Here is a 23,315-nt window from a genome sequence, read left to right as displayed (position 1 = left end):
CAGGGCCTTGTGCTCGCTAGGCAAGAGCTCTACCGCTGAGCTAAATCCCCAACCCCTCATTTTATTTTTTAAATTTAAAGGTTGTGTGTGTGTGTGTGTGTGTGTGTGTGTGTGTGTGTGTGTGTGTGTGTACCCCGGTCTGAAGAGGCCAGAGGGCATCAGATTCCCTGGAGTTGGAGTTACATGCAGTCCTGAGCTACCTGATGTGGGTGCTGGGAACTCGGGTCTGCTGCAGGAACAAACGCTGGTAAGCACTGAGCCTTCTATACATAGGAGACGCAGAGGGGAGAGTGCAGCTGGGAAGCAGTTAATGGTGCCAGAAGGAGAGGGAGGCCGGGAAGAGCCCAGAAGAGCTGACTGGGAAGGGTTAGCTGTGGAGCTGCTCCAGGGAGGTCCAAGCCGACCGGCCCACCCAGGCAGTTGGTTCTGGGAGGTGGCGGCAGAGGGCGCGGATCCTAGAGTCAACCCCAGTTCTAAAGACAAAGCCAGAAAGAGGGAAAGAAAGGAGAGAGACCAGAAAGATGAGCCCTGGGGCTTTCTGATAGGAAGGAAGACGGGAGGGGGGTGGGGAGGCCAAAAGAACAACTCGAAAGATAAAAATTGTCAAGTAAAGGCGACTAGATAAGTTATCTGAGTGTGAAAGAAGTTAGCACCAAGAAAGGCAAGAACTTGGGTGCAGGAACCACAAGAGGTGAGGCTATGAAGGAGCAAGTTCAAATGAGATAGCTGGGTCGAGGAGGCAGCGAACTCCTCCAGGAGGGGACTACAGTCTTCAACCACCATCTACGGGAGAGGCTGCAGCGAGCAGGACTGAGGGCAGAGGCTGTAGGTTCGTGACGACTTGATTACCAAAGTCCTGGAGAAGTGTTAGAAAGTAACGATGGAAATGGAGGAGCGTGTACGTAGGGGTGATGAAAGACTGTAGAGGGTTTGGGGTGGACACTGAGACATTGGGCAGGCTCGGCTAGCTTTCCCGCTAAATAACAGAAAGTGATTGAGAGCTAATTAGATTCAGGGCGCAGAGCCAGGGCACCCTGTGCTCCGTCTCACCATCATAAAATCCCTAAAGTTAAAACGACTTTCCCTCACTTTATTAAGTATCGCATCTGGGGCTCAGAGAGGGCAACCCCTTAACCAAAGTCACACAGGAACCCAGCCCTCCAGCAGCTAGAGTACTTCATTCCCCGGGGTCCTCTCGCCACCTCCTCAACACCCCTCGGGGAGGAGCCGACCCGAGCCCCTCCTGCTCCCCGCCCCCCGAGGGGCGGCCCGGGGGGCGGGTGGAGGAAGTGAGCGCAGCGGGGTGGAATGCGAGCGGGCGGGGCAGGCCAGCCTGGGGCGGCAGGGACAGCCGGCTGGAGGCCGGGACTGCGGGCCAAGCGCGCGCGATGCCTCACTTCACCGTGGTGCCGGTGGACGGGCCGCGACGCGGCGACTATGACAACCTCGAGGGGCTCAGTTGGGTGGACTACGGGGAGCGCGCCGAGCGGGAAGACTCGGATGGTGAGGGTGCGCCCGGCGGGGGCTGTGGTCAGGACGGGGGGCGTCTACACGAGACTCGCGCGCCTTCGGACGGCGCGCGCAGACGTCCATGCGGGACTCCACTTTTCTTGCTCCCAGCGCGCTCAGACCGACGAGTCCTTTTGGTCCGGGACTCCCGGGCTAGGTCGTCCTCCACCCAACCCCAGCTCCTCCCCCGAGGGCCGCGGGCGGGGGCTTGCAGACGTGGCCGCCTAGGGAGGCCGGCTAGCGGACTGCCTCACTCTGGCTGGTGCCGAACTCGCCTCAGGTCCGGGTCCAATGGAAGCCTGAATTGCAGCTCCCTCACTTTCTGTGAATCGCCCCCATCCTCTTGAGTGTCATCCTCTTTTCCGTATGACTCACCGCCCCTCTCTTGTCGTCTCTCTACCCCTGCCTCCTTGCATACTGGCCGGGTAGGAGCAAAGGGTGTGCTCGCCGAAGGGCCTGTGTGTTGGCTTTGGTGTGTAGATCTGTGGGTACCGTGGACATCTAGAGAGCAGTCACACCGGGCTAGGCTTGTCTAGGCACTGTACATGAAGCAACTCGTTTTAATCCTCTCAACCTTCCCCATGGGACAGGTTCTGTTACTCGCACTTGGGAAGGAGTTAAGGGAGGTGGGGAAGAGTTATATAACTTGTTCCAGTGGGATTCAAACCCGGATATGAGAGTGTAGTGTCTTAACTTAACCTAGGCTAATTTTAGGGCTGGTTATAGGGGTAAACTGTTTCTCCCTTCCAGTGCCTCTTTCTCCGTCTTCCACCCGTGGAGGTGCCTCACACTTGGAGTGGGAACAAGGCTGGGAATATGTATAGCTTTATAGGCATGTGTAAGTGCACGTGTGTATCTGCGTATCACAGGGTAAAGGCAGGGTCAGGTCAGGACGTCCTCATGGCTACTGTTTCCAGCAAGGCTGCCAGAGATGAGTTGGTGCTATGATAACAAATGCCTATGATGTCTGGGACTGGCCGTGATAGGAACATGTAGGGAATGTGTGTTGTGTCTGGTGATGGTATCAGAGGCTGTCTGATAGATCTCTAATGTTGACTTGCTGGGGGTGGGGGGGTTCGTCTGTGCTTTACGTGAATGATGGCTGTATCACCTGTCCGCCATGTGTAGATGGTGTCCAGGCCAGGGGGCATGGACTGCCAGATGTCACAGAGATTTGTCAGGTTTCATAGCTATGTCCAACATGTCTGGCTGCCCTTGGCCTGGTTCAAGGGGAGTTTCCCTCCTTCCCTAGGACTGGAAGGATGTTTGTCCCCAGATGATGTGCTGAACTGCATCCTTGAGATTAGCCCGGACCAATGAGCAGTACTGAGCCTGTTCTTTGGCTCCGCCTTGGTCCCTCACAGGTTGACAGAAGTAACCTGGAGCTCTGCTGGCTGCTGGCTATGTCCTGCCAGATCTCTCCAGACTAGGCCAGCTCCTCCCACCCCCACCCCTTTCTTCTCTGCTATTTACTCCTTTTCCTCTAGATTGTGGTGTGTCTACAGCATGGGGGATACCCTGCCTCCAGGTAAGTGATTTTGCTTCTTCTTTGTAGATATAGCGAAGGGTTAGAGAGCACAGAACTATCTTAGGCCCAGCTCTCTTAGGATATCCCCCCCCCCAACACACATACACACACACACACACACACACACACACACACACACACACACACACACACATGCCTCTGCTGAGGGGCAGACATAGGCCTGCTCATCTAGGTGGCTGGTGGCAGGAAGGTCATGGAAGGACCTTATCGGTAGAGGCCATGCACATAGGGACCAAAAAGGTCACCCAGGTCACTCCCTACCATTGGGGCTTTCACTGTTGCTGGTAAGAAGACACCTGTGTACTTCATAGGGAGCCCTTGGCCTGAGCTGTGCTCTGGTTCTCTAGGGGTCTCAGGTAATGTCTGAAAGCCTGGAGCCTGGCGGGCAGGCAGGCATGCCTAAACCTGCCCTGGAATTTTTGGAATAGCTGAGGCCAGGGCGGGTAGCTTGAAGTTTAGGGGAGTATAGACCTGAGGCTCTGCTTAGACCCTTTCATATCCCCATAATCCTATGGGAGGGGTCCTTAAGTGGGGCTTCTTGGAGTGCCCTGCCTGTATTTGAGACCAGACAGTACCTTTTCTGATGCATCAGGGAAGCTGGAAGAGGGAGTTATTGTCTCTGTTTCATGGAAGGTGACAGAGCAGTGTGGAGGCACTGAGAAGTTTTCTGTAGGTCACACAGGGCAAGGGGCAGGAATTCAAGAGAGCCTGCTTGGCCTCTGAAAACCCAGAGGCTGGGTCAGCACACAGTGGGCAAACTATGTATACCAGAGGTCTTTTTTTTTTTATGCTGAGGTATCCCAGAGTGCTCCCTAAATGGACTAGGATCTAGAATGTGAAAAGAGAACCGTGCAGCTCAACTCCCATGGCCCCCCTCACTAGACAGCCTTGTCTTGTTCCCGGAAGGGGTGATTGACATGTACCAGAAGGTAAGGACTGGAGATTTTAGAAGAGTTCTGAGCCATCAGGGAGTGATGCTTGGAAGGACAAAGCATCAGGTGGGTCATGGAGAGTGATACTGTTGTGTGCTCAGCTCAGTAGTTGGTAGGATGTTTTTTCCTTTGGTTTCTTTTCAACACAAGGTCTCATGTAGTTCAGGCTAGCCTTGAACTTGATATAGAACTAAGGATGATTTCGAACTTCTGATTCTCTTATTACCACCTCCTGACTTTTGGCATTTCATGTCTGTGCCACCAAGCTCAGCTTCATGAGGTACCAGGGATCAAACCCAGGGCTTTGGGCATCCTAGGCAAACACTCTACCACCTAAGCTACATTCCTAGTCCTCTGGCCTCTTTGTTTATTTTCTTTTTGCAGTCCAGGCTGCCCTGGAAACTACTGTGTAGTCTGAATTGACCTTGAACTCAGGCTTTCCCTCTGTAGCCTTCCAGGGGCAAGGATTACAGGTTTATACCACCATACCTAGGTCTACATCGGTGTTTCCCAACCTGTGAGTCAGAACCTTTTTGGGGGGGTCTAACAGCCTTTTTACAGGGGTCGCCTAAGTCCACTTGAAAACGCTGAGATTTACAATTCATAACAGCAGTAAAATTACAGTTATGTAGTACCAATGGAATAATTTTATGATGGGGGTCACCACAATATGAGGAGTTGTATTAAAGGGTTGCAGCATAAGGAAGGTTGAGAACCACTGCTCTACCGTTTCTAGATAATAATAGATTCTTCCTAGAAACCATTGGTATCGGTGGTGGGACAGCCTGCAGTGTGTGCATTCAGAATAAATGGTATTTATTTCCAGCTTCATGGAAGGAGTCAAAGGGAGAGGGGCAAGAGCTGAGAATAATTTATGGAGACTCCTAGCAGGCAAGGCAGAAAGGGAAGTAAACTGAGCTGTAGAAACGCCATTTTCGTTTGTTATTTTCTTTATGTTGGGGTAAAGGATTTCAGTATGAATGGCAGCCATGGCTGGATTTTGAGATTTTTTTTCTTGTGATTCCTTATCCTGAGGAGCTACCTGGCCTATCGGGTTTTAACGGGGCTTGGTGGGTTAAAAGGACTGCTGGCTTTGGCACTGCCCTTCATCTGCACAGTCATCCGCTATGGAACAGAGAGTCAGGGGTACAGAGCCAGGCACATGGACCTCCTATGATCCCAGCATTGGGAAAACAGACAGGAGGAGCCCTGAGGCTTGCTGGCCCCCAGTCTAACTGAATTGGTGAACTCCAAGTTCAGTGAGAGACCCTGGCTCAGAAAAAATAAGGTGGAGAACGAGAAAGGAATGCACCTGAGGTTGACCTTGACCCCCTCATATGTAGACTCATACATCCACCTCAGGTACATATACAAAAAAGAAAGTGTATGAGGGCTGGCCATGGTGCTTATCTGTAATCCCAATCCTTGGGAAGCTGGAACAGGAGCATTGGCACAAGTTTGAGAACCTGTCTCAGAGGAGGAAAAGGAGGGCATAAAAGAATGTGTGTGTGGCCCAGTGGTCAAGCATGAGTCTGTGGGTTTGATCCCAACACACAGCAAAAACAGATGCGCCGGCTCCTTTCCGGCTGGGAGGTTCTCTAGTTTTGAAGTCTGATTTTCACCAGTCTGAGATTTGAGTCAGGGCTGGCTTCTTAATCTGTTCCGATGCAAACTCGCTGGATCTGGGAACCAAAAGGCTACTGGGTAATCTTGACAGCAGTCCATGCCCTTGCATTTCCAATACTTAACTCACAATCCATCTGGTGCCCCAGCTTTCCCAATGTTTTTTTCTGGATCCTTGTACCCATGCGAGATTGGCTCCATCTCCCAGTATGCTCTGGGTTACCCTATGGGACACCCAGTGCATGGTGGGGTAGTTAGCTGACCCCTTGTAGGCCATGGCAGCAGAAGGCATTCTGTGTGGTTTCCTTTTCCTGGAGGGTGAAATGGTGCCTTGTACTCTAGGAGCTCCAGATCCTTGGGAGGAAGGAAGGTGGGGCCTCAGGGTTGGTTATGGTCAGGCCCCGCCTTCTCAGTAGTCCCCGCCCTTCATGTACACTCTCGTGGCACCTATGTGGAGATTTGAAGTTTTCTACTATGTGGAATGACAACCCAGGATTTGATCCCTGGGTTCGCTCTTTACAGCCCTTCAAGAAGGCTGACAAGTGATGGGAAAACAAAAGCAGAGCATGTAAATGCTGGGGCTTCCAAGAGCATTTTAGAGATGGTGTGTGTTTGCCGCTTCTCAGCCTCTCGGCAGAAGGGCAGAGCTATTTTGTGGGTTGGCTTTCTGGATTGGGGTATAGGCTGGGGCCCTGGGAGGTAGCAACTCACTGGAATTCTTTCCCTCTCTTTCTACAGGACAGGGTAACCACAGAGAGAATAGTCCCTTCCTTAGCCCTTTGGACGCCTCCAGAGGAAATGACTACTATGACCGGAACCTGGCACTGTTTGAGGTATCTAAGGAGCCATTCAGGTGTGGTAGGCTGGCGGGGGCTTCTCCGGACCTCTCAGCTAAGCATCAGGCTGGCTTCTCTCCCAGCCCCGTCTGTCCTCCCCTCTTTGCAGCCATCCAGGCTGTGGTTTTCTTGGCTCTTTCAATACACTTTGCCTTCCCAGAACCACTTGCAAACTTACCTCAGTTCTCCAGAGCCGTTCACTTTTGCCTTCCTTGCAGCCCCTCACAAAAGTGATTACTTCCTTCTCCCCTCCATTCCTAAGGCTTCTCCCAGTCCATGGCTCTGCTCTCTACTGTGGATAGAATCTTTACTTTCCTATTGGCTCTTCTAACAGTTCCCCTCTGGGTACAGAGGCCTGTTTTTCCTCCAGCCTATGCCTTACTCTGCCTTCCATAGCTAGAGCTGTAGTGGACATGTCTCTGGAAAGATTGCCATGTTTGTGCCTTCCAACTGCAAATTTCCCTTTCAAGACCCAAGTTGAGAAATAAGCTCTGGTTGGGGATTTAGCTCAGTGGTAGAGCGCTTGCCTAGCAAGTGCAAGGCCCTGGGTTCGGTCCCCAACTCCGAGAAAAAAAAAAAAATAAAGAGAAATAAGCTCTGGATTTAAGACATGGTTCAGATTCCTAAAGTCTGAACCCGTACATTCATCTGCCTCACAGACAAGTAATGTTGGCTTCTCGGTCTCCACACACCGTTTAAGGGAATAGGGTATAGGGTCAGAAAGGACCCGACAAAAGCTTAAGATAGTGGCCAGGTGGCAGGGAGAGTCACAGCAGCTAGCACAGTCACGGTGTTTAGGACACAGGGGCAGGGAACCCTTGAGCCTCTCTTAGTGCTAGAAGTCTAGTGCTCTGTCGCCACTTGAAGATGTGTGTGTATGTTGATGTGAATCCTAGACCCAGCCATAGCTTCAAAGTGGTGAGCAGGCAGGCAGAATGAAGTGTGCAATCTGTCTGCCTGCCAGCAGATCCTGCCCTTCCTTCTCCCCTGAGGCAGGTGATTTTCACAAATGGGCTGGAGTGATTACAGCCAAGGTTGCGCAGAAAGAGCAAGCCACTGGGCTGGGCCTTTGAATGCTGCCTTCTGGGGTGTGGTGCCCACACCTGCCCAGTTAGCAGGCTTGGGCTTCCCCAAGCAAGAACAGGGATCAGGTCCAGGCCTGCCTCAGGGCTTGGCACTGGGCCAGCAGCCAAGCTGCTGGCTCCACTCAGGTAGCCTGACACTGGTCTAGCCTGGCCCGTTGCCATCTAGCCCCGTGGCTCTGTTTACAGGAGGAGCTGGACATCCGCCCAAAGGTATCATCTCTCCTGGGCAAGCTTGTCAGCTATACCAACCTCACCCAAGGAGCCAAGGAGCACGAGGAAGCTGAGAGTGGAGAAGGTGGCCGTCGGAGAGCCGCCAAGGTGAGCAAGTCAGCGTCAGCAGAGGGACCACATCTGTTGGAGGTAGATGTTTTCCTTTGTGGTGTTGAACACATGTAGACTGGTGGATGGTAGGCATGGAGGGTGAGAAATGAGTGCCTCAAGCTGAAGGAGCTGTCAAAGACCGAGCTAAGTGGGATAGCAGAGCTGAAGGCAGAGGGAAGGAGAGCCTCAAAAGCTCCTTGTACATAGCTATCAGCATACGAGACACTGGTTTAAGAGTGGAGCTGGGGGGTTGGGGATTTAGCTCAGTGGTAGAGCGTTTGCCTAGGAAGCGCAAGGCCCTGGGTTCGGTCCCCAGCTCTGAAAAAAAAAAAAAGAGTGGAGCTGGGATCTTGAATATTATTTACACACACACACATACACACACACACACACACACACACACACACACACACACACACACACACTCACAGAACTTTGAGATAGAAACCTGGCTTGGTAGTTCATACCTGGAGTTCTAATAATTTTAAAGGGGCTAAAGGAAAAAGATCAACTGTCCCAGAGGCTATCTTGGGCAAATAGCTGTGCTTGGAAGGAACTGGGGTCTGGTCCTGACTGTGCCATTCTTGTTGACAGTAAGCACAAACCAAAAAGTAATTCCTGGTTGAAATAAGCAGCTTCAGACCTTCTTATGAGAAGCAGAGAGGTAGAGAGGTAGAGAGAGAGAGAGAGAGAGAGAGAGAGAGAGAGAGAGAGAGAGAGAGAGAGCGCACCAAGCTAAAGTGTATCCTCTCCCTTCTACTTATAGACATCTGCCCACTCCTCAGAGAGGGCAGCTGATATCCTGAAGTGGTCCAGACCTGACCACTGGTTGTGATTTTGTTGGCATGTTCTGAACTAAAGATAGCAAGAACTCTGCGCGTCTGTAGCTATCCCCATCCAGGCCTGTAGGGGAGTTTTGCTCAGTGATGGTAGGATCCTTGGATGATGCTGGGGAGCCCATGGCTAGGAATGAAAAATCCCCCAAGAAAGGTCTATGGGAGAGAGACCTGAGTTAACCTAGCTTAATCAGGAGCCTGTGAATGCTCAGCCACCCAGTCTACCTGATTCTCGTATAATGGTGTAAGAAGCTAGGGAGCCCTGGGCCTCAGACAAGATGACCGGAAGCAGGGAAGGAGGGTCTCCAGTCAGACCGTGCCTGAACTGAGAGTCAGCCTTCCCCTGGCAGCCACTCCTGCTCTAACCCAATGACCTTCCGAGGCTGCCAGGGGTTATTTAGGGATGCAAAACGCATTTCCGGCCCAGCCCTTTCCCACACTGCTCTTTTCTTAGAGTGACTCAGCCTAGGATGGGGGTAGGAGTACTTGCTACTACCATTGTCCAGTAGGTGGTGTCCTCTGAAAAGGGCTCCAGAACCCAATAACGTTATCTCTCAGCTATACAGCCTTGTGTGGGACGGTGTGGTCTTTTCTTGAAGGTCCTCAGGCTCCAGCCCTGGCCTAGCTTTAGGGAAGAAGAGGCTTTTCTGGGGTTCTGTGGATGTCCTCAAGACATCACTGGCTTGGGCTGCATCAATATTGCCTCTGTACACACAGCCTCTGCCATGGCCGCCTGGATAGCCCCTCGCTTGCCCTTATAGAGTTGAGAAACTACCAAGCTGTATGCTAGAGTGTTCTTGTTTACTCACAGCCTCATCTCTGTTCTGTCTGTGGGATTCCCCTAAATCAGAAGGGACTTTGAAGGCACCACTTACTGGGTTGAGGAGCACTTTGAGGGCCTTGTTTCTGTTGGTGTTAGAACAGTAAACAAGCTATATTAGTCAGTGTTCTCTAGAGGAATAGAACTTAAAGAATATAAATATAATAGTATGTATAACATATATTTAATACACAAATATATGAAATGTATAACATTTAAATTATGTAAATAATTTCAAAGCTTGCTTAGTTTACATGGAGACCGAGGACTTCACAGGACCTTATCTAAAAAACAAATGCACAAAAACAGCAGAAGAGGAGGAGGCAATTCATTGGTGTGGGGAAAGAGCTAAGCTTTGTACAAAAACAGTATGCATAAGGTTTAGGACCTTACACCGAGGACAAGAGTAGGGTCGAGTCCGTCGAGATGGCTCAGTGGGTAAAAGGGAGGCATGAGACTAGGGGCCTGAGCTTGAGAGAACTGACGCTGAGTACCATTCTCAGACAACCACATGCATACTGTGGCATGCACATGCCACTCACACCCATACAATAATGATTAAAAGAAGAAAAGTCGGGTGTCTTACCTTCTTAGCCTGAGCTAGCTTCCTATGGATGAGCCTGCAGAGCTATCCTAGATCTGCTCTTACGTCCTGTGCTCCACTGGACCCTAGGTATAGAGGCGGCTAAGTGACTAGGGCCTCCTTCCTGTGGCATGTCTGTACCTCTCTGACACCGTGTGCCTGCTCCCCTCCTGCCCACACAGGCACCCAGCATGGGCACCCTTATGGGAGTGTACCTGCCCTGCCTGCAGAATATCTTCGGGGTCATCCTCTTCCTGCGGCTGACCTGGATGGTGGGCACAGCTGGCGTGCTGCAGGCTCTCCTCATTGTCCTCATCTGTTGCTGCTGTGTGAGTGTCCCTGTGCCCTAGAGCCAGGCTGGGCATGGGGCAGGTGACTCTTCAGAGTCCACCCAGCTGAGCTGCTCATCCAGGCCTTTTCTCCTACAGACCCTGCTGACAGCCATCTCCATGAGTGCCATCGCCACCAATGGTGTGGTTCCAGGTGAGTAAATGCCACACTCATGGGGCCTGTTGTAAGGGACATGCTTAGAATCCACTCCCATCTGCCTGCTGGCTGCCATTGTCTTTCCTCCTCAGGCAATATCTGGTAGAGTCCTATCCTTGACTCTTAAGACAGTGCCTGCTGGGAGTGTTCCTGCCCAGCAAACTTTGAAACTGCCATCGTGTTTTGTTAATGGAGAGAGGGCTCAGTGGTTAAGAGCACTGACTGCTCTTCCAGAGGTCATGAGTTCAATTCCCAGCAACCACATGGTGGCTCACAACCATCTGTAATGGGATCCGATGCCCTCTTCTGGTGTGTCTGAACACAGCTACAGTGTGCTCATATACAATAAATAAATAAATAAATGAATGAATGAATGAATGAATGAATGAAAGAAAGAAAGAAAGAAAGAAAGAAAGAAAGAAAGAAAGAAAGAAAGAAGGAGAGTAGTGTGCCCTGCATAAGAAAGAGTGGTGCATGTTTACCATGAGAGCTTAAAGAGGCAGAAAACAGAATGGAAAACCAAAAGTACCCACCAGGCTTACCACCAGGCTTAGCTCATTACTGCTAGCCTTTTGAAGGGACATAGTCTTTGGCACATACAAACCATTAGTCTCTTTGTGTGCCTATATACAAATGATATTTTCCATATATATGCACCTATATATGTTATGTATTTCTCCAGATTTGGAATTTTTTCTTAAAGCGGGTTATGCTATGCTAGGATATAACCCATGTATGGGATAGCTTCCTATTAATGGATTCTTCTTTTTCTTTTTTTTAAAGATTTATTTATTTATTATATATAAGTACACTGTAGCTGTCTTCAGATACACCAGAAGAGGGCATCAGATCTCTTTACAGATGGTTGTGAGCCACCATGTGGTTGCTGGGAATTGAACTCATGACCTCTGGAAGAGCAGTCGGGTGCTCTTAACCGCTGAGCCATCTCTCCAGCCCGGATTCTTCTTTTTCAACTGTATTTTTTTTTTTTTTTCTGGTCTTCTGTGATATGGCTGGCCAGAAACTATGCAGACCAGGCTGGCTCTGAACTTGAAGGGATCTTGTTTCTGCCTCCTGTGCTGGGATTATAGGCATGTGCCTTTTTTCCCCCCTCACCACTATTGTTATCAACAGTCTGGAATACCCTTGATGCTTCCTATAGGGGAGTCCTGGAGGTGGGGTTACAACATAAAAGAAATTGACCCCTTCGGTGTTTTTTGAGGCCTGTTAGAATTCAACAGCAGTGTTGGATCCGTCTTGTCTCTGTACTCTTACCACTTTGGGGCCCAGTATTGACTGTCAGTTTTCTTGGAGTGCTCGATTCTAATGAAAGCAAAGACTCAGGCAGGCCTGTGCTGAGCCACGGGGACAAGAAACCAGACAGGACAGATTCTGCGCTGGTCTGTTGTTTTTTTTTTGTTTTGTTTTGTTTTGTTTTGTTTTGTTTTGTTTTGTTTTTTTCGGAGTTGGGGACCGAACCTGCGCTGGTCTGTTAAAGAGAAAAGCAGTTTGCCCTTTTAGGTATTTGTGGAGGTTTGCTACAAGAGAGATCTCACTGAAGAATTGGTCTTGACTTATGTACACTTTCCCCATTATAGCTGGTGGCTCTTACTTCATGATTTCCCGCTCTTTGGGACCAGAATTCGGAGGTGCTGTGGGCCTATGCTTCTACCTGGGGACCACATTTGCAGCAGCCATGTATATCCTAGGAGCCATTGAGATCTTGCTGGTGAGTTGGGCTAAGCCTCGATTGACCTTAGTTCCATCCAGTCTTTCTAGACTCCAGAGGCCCTAGTACTTCTATCATGCCTAGCCAGCATCTTGGGTTTTCTAAAGGGAGGCCTCTAGGGAGAAGGCTCATTACTCAGATCTTGTCCCCGACCCCAACCCCCACCCCCTTTTACCTTTATGATGGTTTGGGCCAAGCAGGGAGGAGGCCTGGTTGCCTTCGCTTGAGCCTAGATGTTTCTTCTACAGTTTTGGGCCATGGCAGGGTGTCTGCCAAGTGTTGACAGATCTTGATACAGAGATTGCCCCCTAGTCCTTTGTGGGCCCTAACAAGCTCTGTCTACCCCACACTCTGGGCCAGGGTCTTTTAGACATATTTTCTCCTTGTCCTTAAGTCAGAGGAAACAGTCATGGACTGCTACATAGAGGTCCTTGAGTCCCACAGGTGCTGTCTTAGACGCAGCTCCCTACTCACCAGTGAATGACCTTGGCCAATGGGAGAGAGGCCTGGTGGAGAAGGGGCACAGCCATGAGGAGAGTAACACAGGGTGACAGGCGCCTCCTTGAAGATCCAGAGAATAGATGTTCAGAGATATGGCGTGGCACTACAAACCAGAAGCCCGGACTTTTTTTTTTTTTTTTGGTTCTTTTTTTTTCGGAGCTGGGGACCGAACCCAGGGCCTTGCGCTTCCTAGGTAAGCGCTCTACCACTGAGCTAAATCCCCAGCCCCAGAAGCCCGGACTTTTTGTCTGATTCTCTGAGTATTTATTTTCTGTTTTACATTTCTTCTGTGTTATTTGGAGTTATGTAAGGAAGTGTGTCTCTTCTCCCCAGTGTGTGTATTTATTCAACCATGTAATTATATGGGTTTCTGGAGGCCTATTTTGTTCTCTGGGCTATTGGGTATAATCCAATACTGTCATTACTTTATTGCCCAAACTGCTGTTTTCTGGCCGTTCCTTCCACAGGTTGGCACCTGTGTCTGTATTTTCTCTTCTTCTTTTCTTTTTCTTTCCTTGTCTTTCAATGATGCTTTTGTTGAGCCACAGCATGCATGGCAAACAGTTCATTTATCCATTTGAAAGTATACAAGTCAGGGACCAGTAAAATGGCGTAGTGGGTACAGGCACCTGCTACCATGCCTGACAACCTGAGCTCAATCCTCAGGGCCCTCCCGGAAGGCAAGGACTGACTCCTGTAATTGTCCTCTGACCTACACACCTGCTTGTCATCCTCCCCACTAAATAAACCAATGTTTGTTTTCTCCATTAACACACGACTCAGGGGCAGTGGTGGTACTTGCCTTTAACCCCACCAGAGACAAAAGCATCTCTGTGAGTTCCTGAGGTCTGCCAGGGCTACAAAGTGAGATACTGTGAAAAAGAAAGAGAGAGAGAGAGAGAGAGAGAGAGAGAGAGAGAGAGAGAGAGAGAGAGGGAGAAGAAAGGAAGGAAGGAAAGGAAGGAAGGAAGGAAGGAAGGAAAAAAGGAAAAAGAAAGCTCACAGGTTACTGGTTTTTAGCATATTTATAGGGATGTAAGCATTGCCAGAATCAGTTCAGAATATCTTCACTACTCTAAGAAAACCTTCACTAGTAATCACTCTCCCTTCCCCTCTCCTTTAACAGACACTAATCTGCGGTCTCTCTGTGGGTTTGCTCTTCAAGATGTTGTCGAGACATCGTGTACTGCTGGTCTTCTGTGACTGGCTTCTTCTTGCAAACACACTTTTAAAAGAAAACCAAAATGACAGGTTTCACTCCCCAAATAGAAGGTGGGAACTGGAGTTCTGTCCTCTTGTTTCAGACCTACATTGCTCCACCAGCTGCCATCTTTTACCCATCGGGCACACACGACATGTCAAGCGCCACCTTGAATAACATGCGGGTGTACGGAACCATTTTCCTGACTTTCATGACCCTAGTGGTGTTTGTCGGTGTCAAGTATGTGAACAAGTTCGCCTCACTCTTCCTGGCCTGTGTGATCATCTCCATCCTCTCCATTTACGTGGGAGGCATCAAGTCCGCTTTTGACCCTCCTGTTTTTCCGTAAGTAACTGGGGCATTTGTCCAGCCATCGCACTGACACCATTTCCAGGCCTTTGATGCTCCGTATCCCTCAGATTGCTTGGGTGGGAATAGGCTAGGGCTCCAGTCAAGCTGGCGCTAGTCCTTCATCTCTCCCTACAGGGTGTGCATGCTGGGCAATAGGACTCTGTCTCGGGACCAGTTTGACATCTGTGCCAAGACAGTTGTGGTGGACAATGAGACAGTGGCCACCCGGCTGTGGACTTTCTTCTGCCACAGCCCCAACCTTACTGCTGACTCCTGTGACCCCTACTTCCTGCTCAACAATGTGACAGAGATTCCTGGCATACCTGGGGCAGCTGCTGGTGTGCTCCAGGGTGGGTCCTCCCTCCTGTGTCCTGAACCCCCCAGCCCCAGCCCACAGGCTGAGCAGGAAAGCAGAGCACAGAGCTGTCCTTGTATGCCCAGATCAAGGGGGAAGGGCGTGGGGGGTCAGGTTTGGCTGCCTTCCCTACTCAGCCGTGTCTTTTTAGCCTGCCTTCTTGCAACTGAATTCTAAGTGAACGGAGCCTGTTTGGCCAACATCCCAGGCCCGCAGCAAACCCTATAAAGCTCTGCATTCCCCTTTCCTGGCTACTAGCCCCTGATGCTGTGGGGGTGTTCCCACAAGAGTCATAAAAGGCCTCTGTCTGAGAATCATGCCATAGTGAAGTCTGGGCTGATGAGGGTCTGCTCAGCTTTATCTGTCATAGCTCTAGCAGGACAGCCTCCTCTCTGGCTAAAGCAGCCCTATGGCAGACACCACAACCACCACAATCCCCAGAGCTGCCCGAGATTCAGCGCATCTGTAGGATCTTGCTGGGCTGCCCCAAACTTCCCTGGGGACATCAGTGATGCTGTAGTGGTGATGCTTCTAACTTCTACAGAAAACCTGTGGAGTGCTTACCTGGAGAAGGGTGAGGTTGTGGAGAAGCATGGGCTGCCCTCCACAGATACCCTTGGCCTGAAGGAGAGCCTGTCCCTGTATGTGGTGGCCGACATCGCCACATCCTTCACCGTGCTGGTTGGCATCTTTTTCCCTTCTGTAACAGGTAAGATCTCCATGCCCACACACTTAGCCCTACCCAAAGTCCTGGAGAATCCCTGAAGGAATCTTGTCTGTTTTTGGAGGCATCATGGCTGGCTCAAACCGTTCCGGGGACCTCCGTGATGCTCAGAAGTCTATCCCTGTGGGGACCATTCTGGCTATTGTCACCACTTCACTCGTGTGTATCCTTTCCCAGGCATGGTGGGGCATGTGTCAGAAGGTACCTCTCTATGTATAAGTTGCCTGACAGTGTGTGTGGGCATACCACACACATGCAAACCTGGAGACCTTAACCCCCACTTTGCACCTGCACACAATTTGAGAATATGCAGGCATTCACCATGGGACCCTCTGAGGTCTGCAGGTCAAGGCTATGGCTGTGAAGACCACTAGGGTGCTGGGTGGGAAATGAGTTGGAGCTACAGTCTGGTGGGATTCTAGCTTCCTTAATGCAGTCCAGACTTCAGCAGTGTGATTCTCTTCGGTGCCTGCATCGAGGGTGTGGTGCTCCGGGACAAGTGAGTGAGCTCTGTCCCTTCCCTGCCAGCTTTTTTTTTTTTTTTTCCCCTGGAGCTGGACCAAACCCAGGGCCTTGTGCTTGCTAGGCAAGCGCTCTACCACTGAGCTAAATCCCCAACCCCCTGCCAGCTTTTTTTGCCCTCACTCTAGCCCTCCCCTTCCCCCCACACATACACCCAGGGTCCTACACATCTCAGATAGTTGACTTCCAGTAATGATCTATGTAACCGGGTAGGCCAGGCCCCTCTCTCTGACTTTTGCTCCTGGGAGGACAGTGACATTAAGATCAAAGATGAGGTAAAGGGCAAAGATACAAGGCTAAGAGCTGGCAACTGGTCTCCAATAAAAGCTAGAGCCTCTCCTCTCCTCCATTTTTCCTGACCCCTGACACCCCTTTACTCTTGAGCGGCTCTACCCAAGGCTTGGAGGGCTTCTTACCAGGAGCATGGTCTGAGCCTGGCCTCTGCAGGTACGGTGATGGCGTCAGCAGGAACCTGGTGGTAGGCACCTTGGCCTGGCCTTCACCTTGGGTCATCGTGGTCGGCTCCTTCTTCTCAACATGTGGTGCCGGCCTCCAAAGTCTCACTGGGGCGCCACGTTTACTGCAAGCCATTGCCAAGGATAACATCATCCCCTTCCTCCGGGTAAGCCCTCCTGTCTATCCCATAGCCTTGATGCTCTTGGCCCACTTCCTGGCAAGGGAGGAGGCCGATTCAGATGCGGTGAGGTTTGCCTACAGTGGCCCTGGCCTTGGCAACCATCCAGGGGCTGCTGAGAGCTTCTCTGGCCCTGTTTGCTGTGAGCACTCTGTCTAGACCCCGAATCCTGTGGCTCATCTATGCTTCATCCAAAGCACAGAGACCCAGAGAAGGAGAGTCAGGAAAACTTGTGACTCCATAAGGACGGGCATAGCACTGGGACCAGAGGGATGCTAGGAGAACAGGTTGTGACTTGTGGCTGCAAATGTGGGTAGTGGCTATGGTAGGGACAGCTCCTTTTCTGGTGCTTGCAGGTGTTTGGCCACGGGAAAGCCAATGGTGAGCCAACGTGGGCCCTCCTCCTGACAGCGCTCATCGCTGAGCTGGGCATCCTCATCGCCTCCCTTGACATGGTGGCCCCCATTCTTTCCATGTGAGCTGGGGAAAGGGCAAAGGGAAGTCATGGAAAAGGCTCCCTGAGTACCCCAGCTCCTCCCAGTGATCCTGTCTGGTATCTAGGTTGCCACTGGGAGATGAGCTGGGCTAAATGGGGAGCTGGCAAGGCAGTTTAGCCTGATTTCAGAAGCCAGCCTGGTACATGCACAGTACTGAAGAAACCCACAGATCCTAAGACCCATGGTAGGAGCCTTCCTAGAACAGAAGGCCAGAGATGCCCATTTTGAACAGGGCGAGCACCTGGTCTGTTGCCTCATCAAAGGCATCACGGTCTCATTCATGAAGTGAGTGTGCCAACGCCTTGTGGGTGGTGTCAACGTGATTCCTAGGGATCCCTGAGACAGTTTGGTTTCTATTTTCACCTCTGCCCATGTCGGGGTCCTCGCCTATACTGCTCCACAGTAAATGGTCCTTACTTGTTCAGTAATGAAGGGTCTCTACTTCACCACTAACTCAGCTTATAGGTCCTGAGCAGACTCCAGCCCTCCCCACAGCCAGGCCTGTCACATCTGAGGTTTTGTCTTCGGAGCATTCCCCATTCCCCACGGATGTGCATGCCTCAAGCTATGCTTGCCATAGGCATCTTGAGAGTGGCTCTTGCTGGCACTCTCAAGACCTACTCCCCCATAGGAGTTCCTGCCCCCTGATATCTCTCTTCCTATTTTGCCCTTTCTCTTCACCGAGGATGGAATTTGATGCCCTGTCCCCTCATTCCTCAGAAGGACTCACACAGCCTGCCTTGCCTGTGTCCCACATAAAGCACAGCATCTTGTCTCTCCCCTTAGAACAAAACTACATGGTCCTTGTTCCTTGTCGTGCTTTCCTGACTTACTCCCTGGCCTCCAAATGCTCGATAACCCCCATTCAGCTGATTGCCTGGGCCACAGGCTTATATAGCATCTTGTCATCTGTCACACCGAGCCATTCCCCAGCCTTCCTCCACATTCCAGCCCTGGACTCGGTCCCTTTCTCACCCCCTCGACTGGTGAATACTTACCCATCCTCTGCCACTTGGCTCTGAGGACATTTTCTTAGTCCTGCTATCTATCTGCATCAGGCCTTAGGAGTGGGTTCCTGGAGTTAGGAGCCATGGTGTATGTAGCCTGAGGGACCAAGGAAGCTTTTCTGCACCAACTACCTCCTGTAGGTTCTTTCTGATGTGTTACCTCTTTGTAAACTTGGCCTGTGCTGTGCAGACACTTCTGAGGACCCCCAACTGGCGGCCCCGGTTCAAGTACTATCACTGGTAAGTTGCCTGCTGGATGCCTGGGGCAAGTCTCCTGATACAGGTTACCACAGGGGGAAGCCACAGGCCCCGTTCAGGAGGAGGTCTGGGTTTCCGAGGCAGCCTTTGCTTCTGAAACACTACAAGGAGGGAGATTCTCTGAATGGAGACTTGACCTGCTTCATACACCCAGCTTCTGACTTGGGACCTATAAGGGCCACCAGGGTGTGGGACAGACTGACCAGGCTTCCTGTCCTCCTCTCTGTCCCAGGGCGTTGTCTTTCCTGGGCATGAGTCTGTGCCTGGCTCTCATGTTTGTCTCCTCCTGGTACTACGCCCTAGTGGCCATGGTCATCGCAGGCATGATCTACAAGTACATCGAGTACCAAGGGTAAGTGGAAGCCATCCAGCCTGCCGATAGCTTACGTGACAACACAGGGAACTAGCTGTCAAGTTAGGAGGGTCTGAGTATTGGTTAGGTTGGCAGTGGTGGGCTGGGTCAGCTTTCCTTCTGCAGTGGATGCTTGGTCTGTGGTTGGGGGCTGTGACTCAAGGCCTGGCCTTCCTGCAGCCCATACTCACACCGAAATCCCTGGGTAAAGGGTTAGGGGTGGAGCGCAGTAGTAAAGCACTCACTTAGAAAAAGAGGGAGGGAGAGAGGGAGGGAGGGAAGGAGTCCAGGAGATCTGGAGGTAAACCGCAGGCTCAGTGGCTTGTGGTGACATCCACAGGGCTGAGAAGGAGTGGGGTGATGGGATCCGAGGCCTGTCCCTGAGTGCCGCACGATATGCACTGCTGAGACTAGAGGAAGGGCCTCCTCACACGAAGAACTGGCGGTAAGCACGCCCCCAGACCAACGGGACCCTCTCAGGGTGGGTTCTGTAGTGTCCCCCAGGAGATCATAGGAGGACCCTCTTGCTGTTGAACCCTTGCATCTGGGCTACCCAAACTTGTGGGAGTCCACATTCTGAGAAGGAAAGAAGAGGACTCTTGGGAAAAGGCCAGACCCTTAGGCTGTCTAACTAGACCCTTAGTCGTTTGACTACTATAGGCCTCAGCTCCTGGTGCTGCTGAAGTTAGACGAAGATCTTCATGTGAAGTACCCTCGGCTCCTCACCTTTGCCTCCCAACTTAAGGCTGGGAAAGGCCTGACAATCGTTGGCTCTGTCATCCAGGGCAGCTTTCTGGAGAGCTATGGGGAAGCCCAGGCTGCTGAGCAGGTAATGGTCACGGGAGGGAAGAGAACTTAGCCAAATCATTGGTTTCTGGGGTGCAACAGGCATATAAGGGAGGGTCTAGCCAGTCTTGGTTGGCCAAATGGACAACACTGTCACCATCTTGACACTTGAATAAGTATGGTTGTCTCACTTAGAAACCATGGCCCTTGGACTGGCAAAACATCTCAGTGGGTAGAGACACTCATGTATAGGCCTAATGACTTAAGTCTGATTCCCAAATTCTACAAAGAGACAAGGATGAGACCCACTACCAAGAGTTGTCTTTTGACTCCATATGATGTGCTTGCACTGCATTCACACACACACACACACACACACACACACACACACACACACACACACAAATAAAATTCAGCAAACATGACCTGTGTGTGGTAGCTTACTCCAAGGTCTCCCTGTGAACCCCAGAGTTCCAGAGGGATCCTGGTTAGGGTGGAAACTGGTGGGCCTTGCATTTTGATGTTCGTGTATTCCCCACAGACAATCAAGAACATGATGGAGATTGAGAAAGTAAAAGGCTTCTGCCAGGTAGTGGTGGCCAGCAAGGTTCGAGAGGGGCTGGCCCACCTCATCCAGTCTTGCGGCCTGGGTGGCATGAGACATAACTCCGTGGTGCTGGGCTGGCCCTATGGCTGGCGACAGAGTGAGGACCCACGTGCCTGGAAGACCTTTATCGGTGTGTGAGGGTCTGGCATCTAAGCTGGGCCAGGGGCCAAGGGCCAGGGTTAAAGTGAGGTGGCAGAGACCAGAGGGTCACAGGCTGGCAGTCAGCGGTGCCCCTCCTCCCTAGACACTGTGCGCTGCACCACAGCTGCCCACCTGGCCCTGCTGGTGCCAAAGAACATAGCTTTCTACCCCAGCAACCACGAGCGCTACCTGGAGGGCCACATTGATGTGTGGTGGATCGTGCATGACGGAGGCATGCTGATGCTGCTGCCCTTCCTGCTGCGCCAGCATAAGGTGCTCCAGCTGGCTGGGCACGGGCGAGGGTGGGCGGCTGGCTGGGCACGGGTGAGGGTGGGCGGCTGGCTGGGCACGGGCGAGGGTGGGCGGTTGGCTGGGCACGGGCGGGGGTGGGCGGCTGGCTGGGCACGGGCGAGGGTGGGCGGCTGGCTGGGCACGGGCGAGGGTGGGCGGCTGGCTGGGCACGGGCGAGGGTGGGCGGCTGGCTGGGCACGGGCGGGGGTGGGCGGCTGGCTGGGCACGGGCGAGGGTGGGCGGCTGGCTGGGCACGGGCGGGGGTGGGCGGCTGGCTGGGCACGGGCGAGGGTGGGCGGCTGGCTGGGCACGGGCGAGGGTGGGCGGCTGGCTGGGCACGGGCGGGGGTGGGCGGCTGGCTGGGCACGGCCGGGGGTGGGCCCCTAGGAAGCCGGGTGTGATGAACCAGTCACGTGACCCACTGCCACAGGTTTGGAAGAAGTGCCGGATGCGCATTTTCACCGTGGCCCAGATGGACGACAACAGCATCCAGATGAAGAAGGATCTGGCCATCTTCCTGTATCACCTCCGCCTGGAAGCTGAAGTGGAGGTGGTAGAGATGGTGAGCTGCCCGCCCTGCACTGTCCCCCGAGGGCCCCAGCCCCCGATCATGCATCCCAGTACTCATCACCCCACCCCACCCCCCCATCTCTCCAGCACAACAGTGACATCTCGGCCTACACCTACGAGCGGACACTGATGATGGAGCAGCGGTCTCAAATGCTGCGACAGATGAGGCTGACCAAAACAGAGCGGGATCGAGAGGTGAGTGACCATCTTGGTTCGGGTTTGGTAAAGATCCAGATCACGCCTTTGAAGACACTGTCTGTTGGATATACCAGAATGACTTGGGACTAGGCATGGTGGTCATATCTACAATCCCAGTACTCAATAGGTGGATTCCTGTAAGTTTGAGGCTAGCCTGGTCTACATAGTGAGTTCCACTCCAGACCAAGGACCTGCCTCAAAAACAAAACAAAACAAAAAGATAGGGATGGTGGCCCGTGCCTATAATTCCATTGCTTAGGAGGCTGAGGCAAAAGCCAGCCTGTCTTTTTTTTTTTTTTTTTTTGGTTCTTTTTTTCGGAGCTGGGGGCCGAACCCAGGGCCTTGCACTTCCTAGGCAAGCGCTCTACCACTGAGCTAAATCCCCAACCCCAGCGCTCTACCACTGAGCTAAATCCCCAACCCCAAAGCCAGCCTGTCTTTTTTTTTTTTTTTTTTTGGTTCTTTTTTTCGGAGCTGGGGACCGAACCCAGGGCCTTGCGCTTCCTAGGTAAGCGCTCTACCACTGAGCTAAATCCCCAGCCCAAGCCAGCCTGTCTTTAACCTAACAAAGAACCTCATTTGTTCTGCCTGCACCAGAACCATTTCTTTTTTTTTTTTTTTTTTGTTCTTTTTTTCGGAGCTGGGGACCGAACCCAGGGCCTTGCGCTTCCTAGGCAAGCGCTCTACCACTGAGCTAAATCCCCAGCCCCTACCAGAACCATTTCTTAGACAGGCAGGATAGCCATGTTGGGCCAGCCAGGCCCCCATTTTCCCAGAGTACCAAGGATTCATCCTCTGGCTGTCCTCAGGCCCAGCTGGTGAAGGACAGGCACTCGGCTCTGAGGCTAGAGAGCCTCTACTCCGACGAGGAGGATGAGTCTGTGACAGGCGCTGACAAGATCCAGATGACATGGACCAGAGACAAGTACATGGCTGAACCCTGGGACCCCAGCCATGCCCCTGACAACTTCCGGGAGCTGGTGCACATTAAGCCGTGAGTACAAACCATGTTGAGGTCTGGGATGGAGGGGGAGCTGGGACAAGCATGCTGTGTAGATGGGCCAGGGACAGAGACCTCTTGGCTAGGTAGATAGTTCTCTGGCCTGTGACCAGCCACTTGGTCTGCAGGGACCAGTCCAATGTGCGGCGTATGCACACTGCTGTGAAGCTCAATGAAGTCATTGTCACACGCTCCCATGATGCCCGCCTGGTCCTACTGAACATGCCCGGCCCCCCTAAGAACAGTGAGGGTGATGAGAACTGTATCCTTTTGTATAAAGGCTGACAGTGGGGAGCTATCCTTTCCCCTCTCCTTGAGTGGAAAGTTGTCTTGGCCCTGTGGCTGCCTCCTTGACATGACAACCCCACAGACATGGAATTCCTTGAAGTCCTAACCGAGGGCCTTGAACGGGTGTTGTTGGTGCGTGGTGGTGGCCGGGAAGTCATCACCATCTATTCTTGAGCCCGATGGAGTCTTGTGGCCTGGAGTTGGGTTGTCTAAGACAACAGTGCCCAGCCTTGCACCTACTTGCCAGTTCTGCCTTGCCCAGCCTTGCTTTGGACTAGCTTTGCTAGGTCTCCAGGGAAACCAAGCTTGGGCCTTGCAATGGGAATGGATCCGAGGGCCCACGGGACCTGGAGGATTTAGGGACTTTCCCCTCCCATACTCCAAGGGAGGCCTCTCCTGACTCGAGATGACTGGTGAGGGCTGATGTGGGATTTGAAGTCCCAGACTGGCTCACAAGTGCTATTTATTGTATATTTATTGTGTGGATGTCATCATTTCAGAAAGGGGGGAGACAATAAAAGGGGGAGCCGAGCTGGGCCTGTCTGCAGGAAGATCTGGCTCAGGCTGCTGTGGGCAGCATCAAGCCAAGTGGAATGGAGCTGGCCAAGCTGAGCCTGACTTTTTTCAATAAAACATTGTGTACTTCTGGGCCTCCTGCTGCCCCAGCTTTTTCCCCTGGCGCCAAGGGAAGAAAGACGGAACTGAACCCAAGTCCAGAGCCAG

General features: G+C 52.0%; 1 protein-coding gene and 1 long non-coding RNA gene across 5 annotated transcripts; one reads left to right on the top strand and one right to left on the bottom strand.

The window, feature by feature from the left end:
* The first annotated feature begins 1,293 nt into the window (after positions 1–1,293).
* Slc12a4 (solute carrier family 12 member 4) lies at positions 1,294–23,243 on the top strand. Of its 4 annotated transcripts, none has more exon segments than NM_019229.2 (24): positions 1,389–1,503; positions 6,352–6,446; positions 7,721–7,852; positions 10,277–10,423; positions 10,523–10,577; positions 12,179–12,309; positions 14,115–14,356; positions 14,498–14,712; positions 15,262–15,426; positions 15,506–15,604; positions 15,883–15,940; positions 16,411–16,585; positions 16,954–17,072; positions 18,243–18,341; positions 18,592–18,711; positions 19,052–19,156; positions 19,372–19,540; positions 20,039–20,234; positions 20,349–20,518; positions 20,967–21,098; positions 21,194–21,301; positions 22,114–22,298; positions 22,433–22,566; positions 22,675–23,232. In NM_019229.2, coding segments are annotated over 24 exon segments (3,258 nt in total). In that variant the 3' UTR covers positions 22,767–23,232.
* On the bottom strand, positions 13,522–16,518 carry LOC120098640 (uncharacterized). The gene is made up of 2 exons (XR_005497071.1): positions 16,380–16,518; positions 13,522–14,035 (listed from the first exon to the last, which is right to left on the bottom strand). It is a non-coding gene; the product is annotated as an uncharacterized LOC120098640 (long non-coding RNA).
* Positions 23,244–23,315: the final 72 nt, after the last annotated feature.

This window comes from Rattus norvegicus, chromosome 19 (assembly GCF_036323735.1).
Source record: "Rattus norvegicus strain BN/NHsdMcwi chromosome 19, GRCr8, whole genome shotgun sequence".
Lineage (NCBI taxonomy): Eukaryota > Metazoa > Chordata > Mammalia > Rodentia > Muridae > Rattus > Rattus norvegicus.
Note: the sequence above shows the minus strand (reverse complement) of the source record. Positions and strands in the feature narration are given on the sequence as shown.

Coding starts and splice junctions, on each gene's coding strand:
- Slc12a4 (XM_008772492.4), top strand. CDS start 1,309: ATGCGAGCGGGCGGGGCAGGCCAGCCTGGGGCGGCAGGGACAGCCGGC. Junction 18,342..18,591: donor CGGTTCAAGTACTATCACTG/GTAAGTTGCCTG, acceptor TCTCTGTCCCAG/GGCGTTGTCTTTCCTGGGCA. Junction 21,302..22,113: donor AAACAGAGCGGGATCGAGAG/GTGAGTGACCAT, acceptor GGCTGTCCTCAG/GCCCAGCTGGTGAAGGACAG.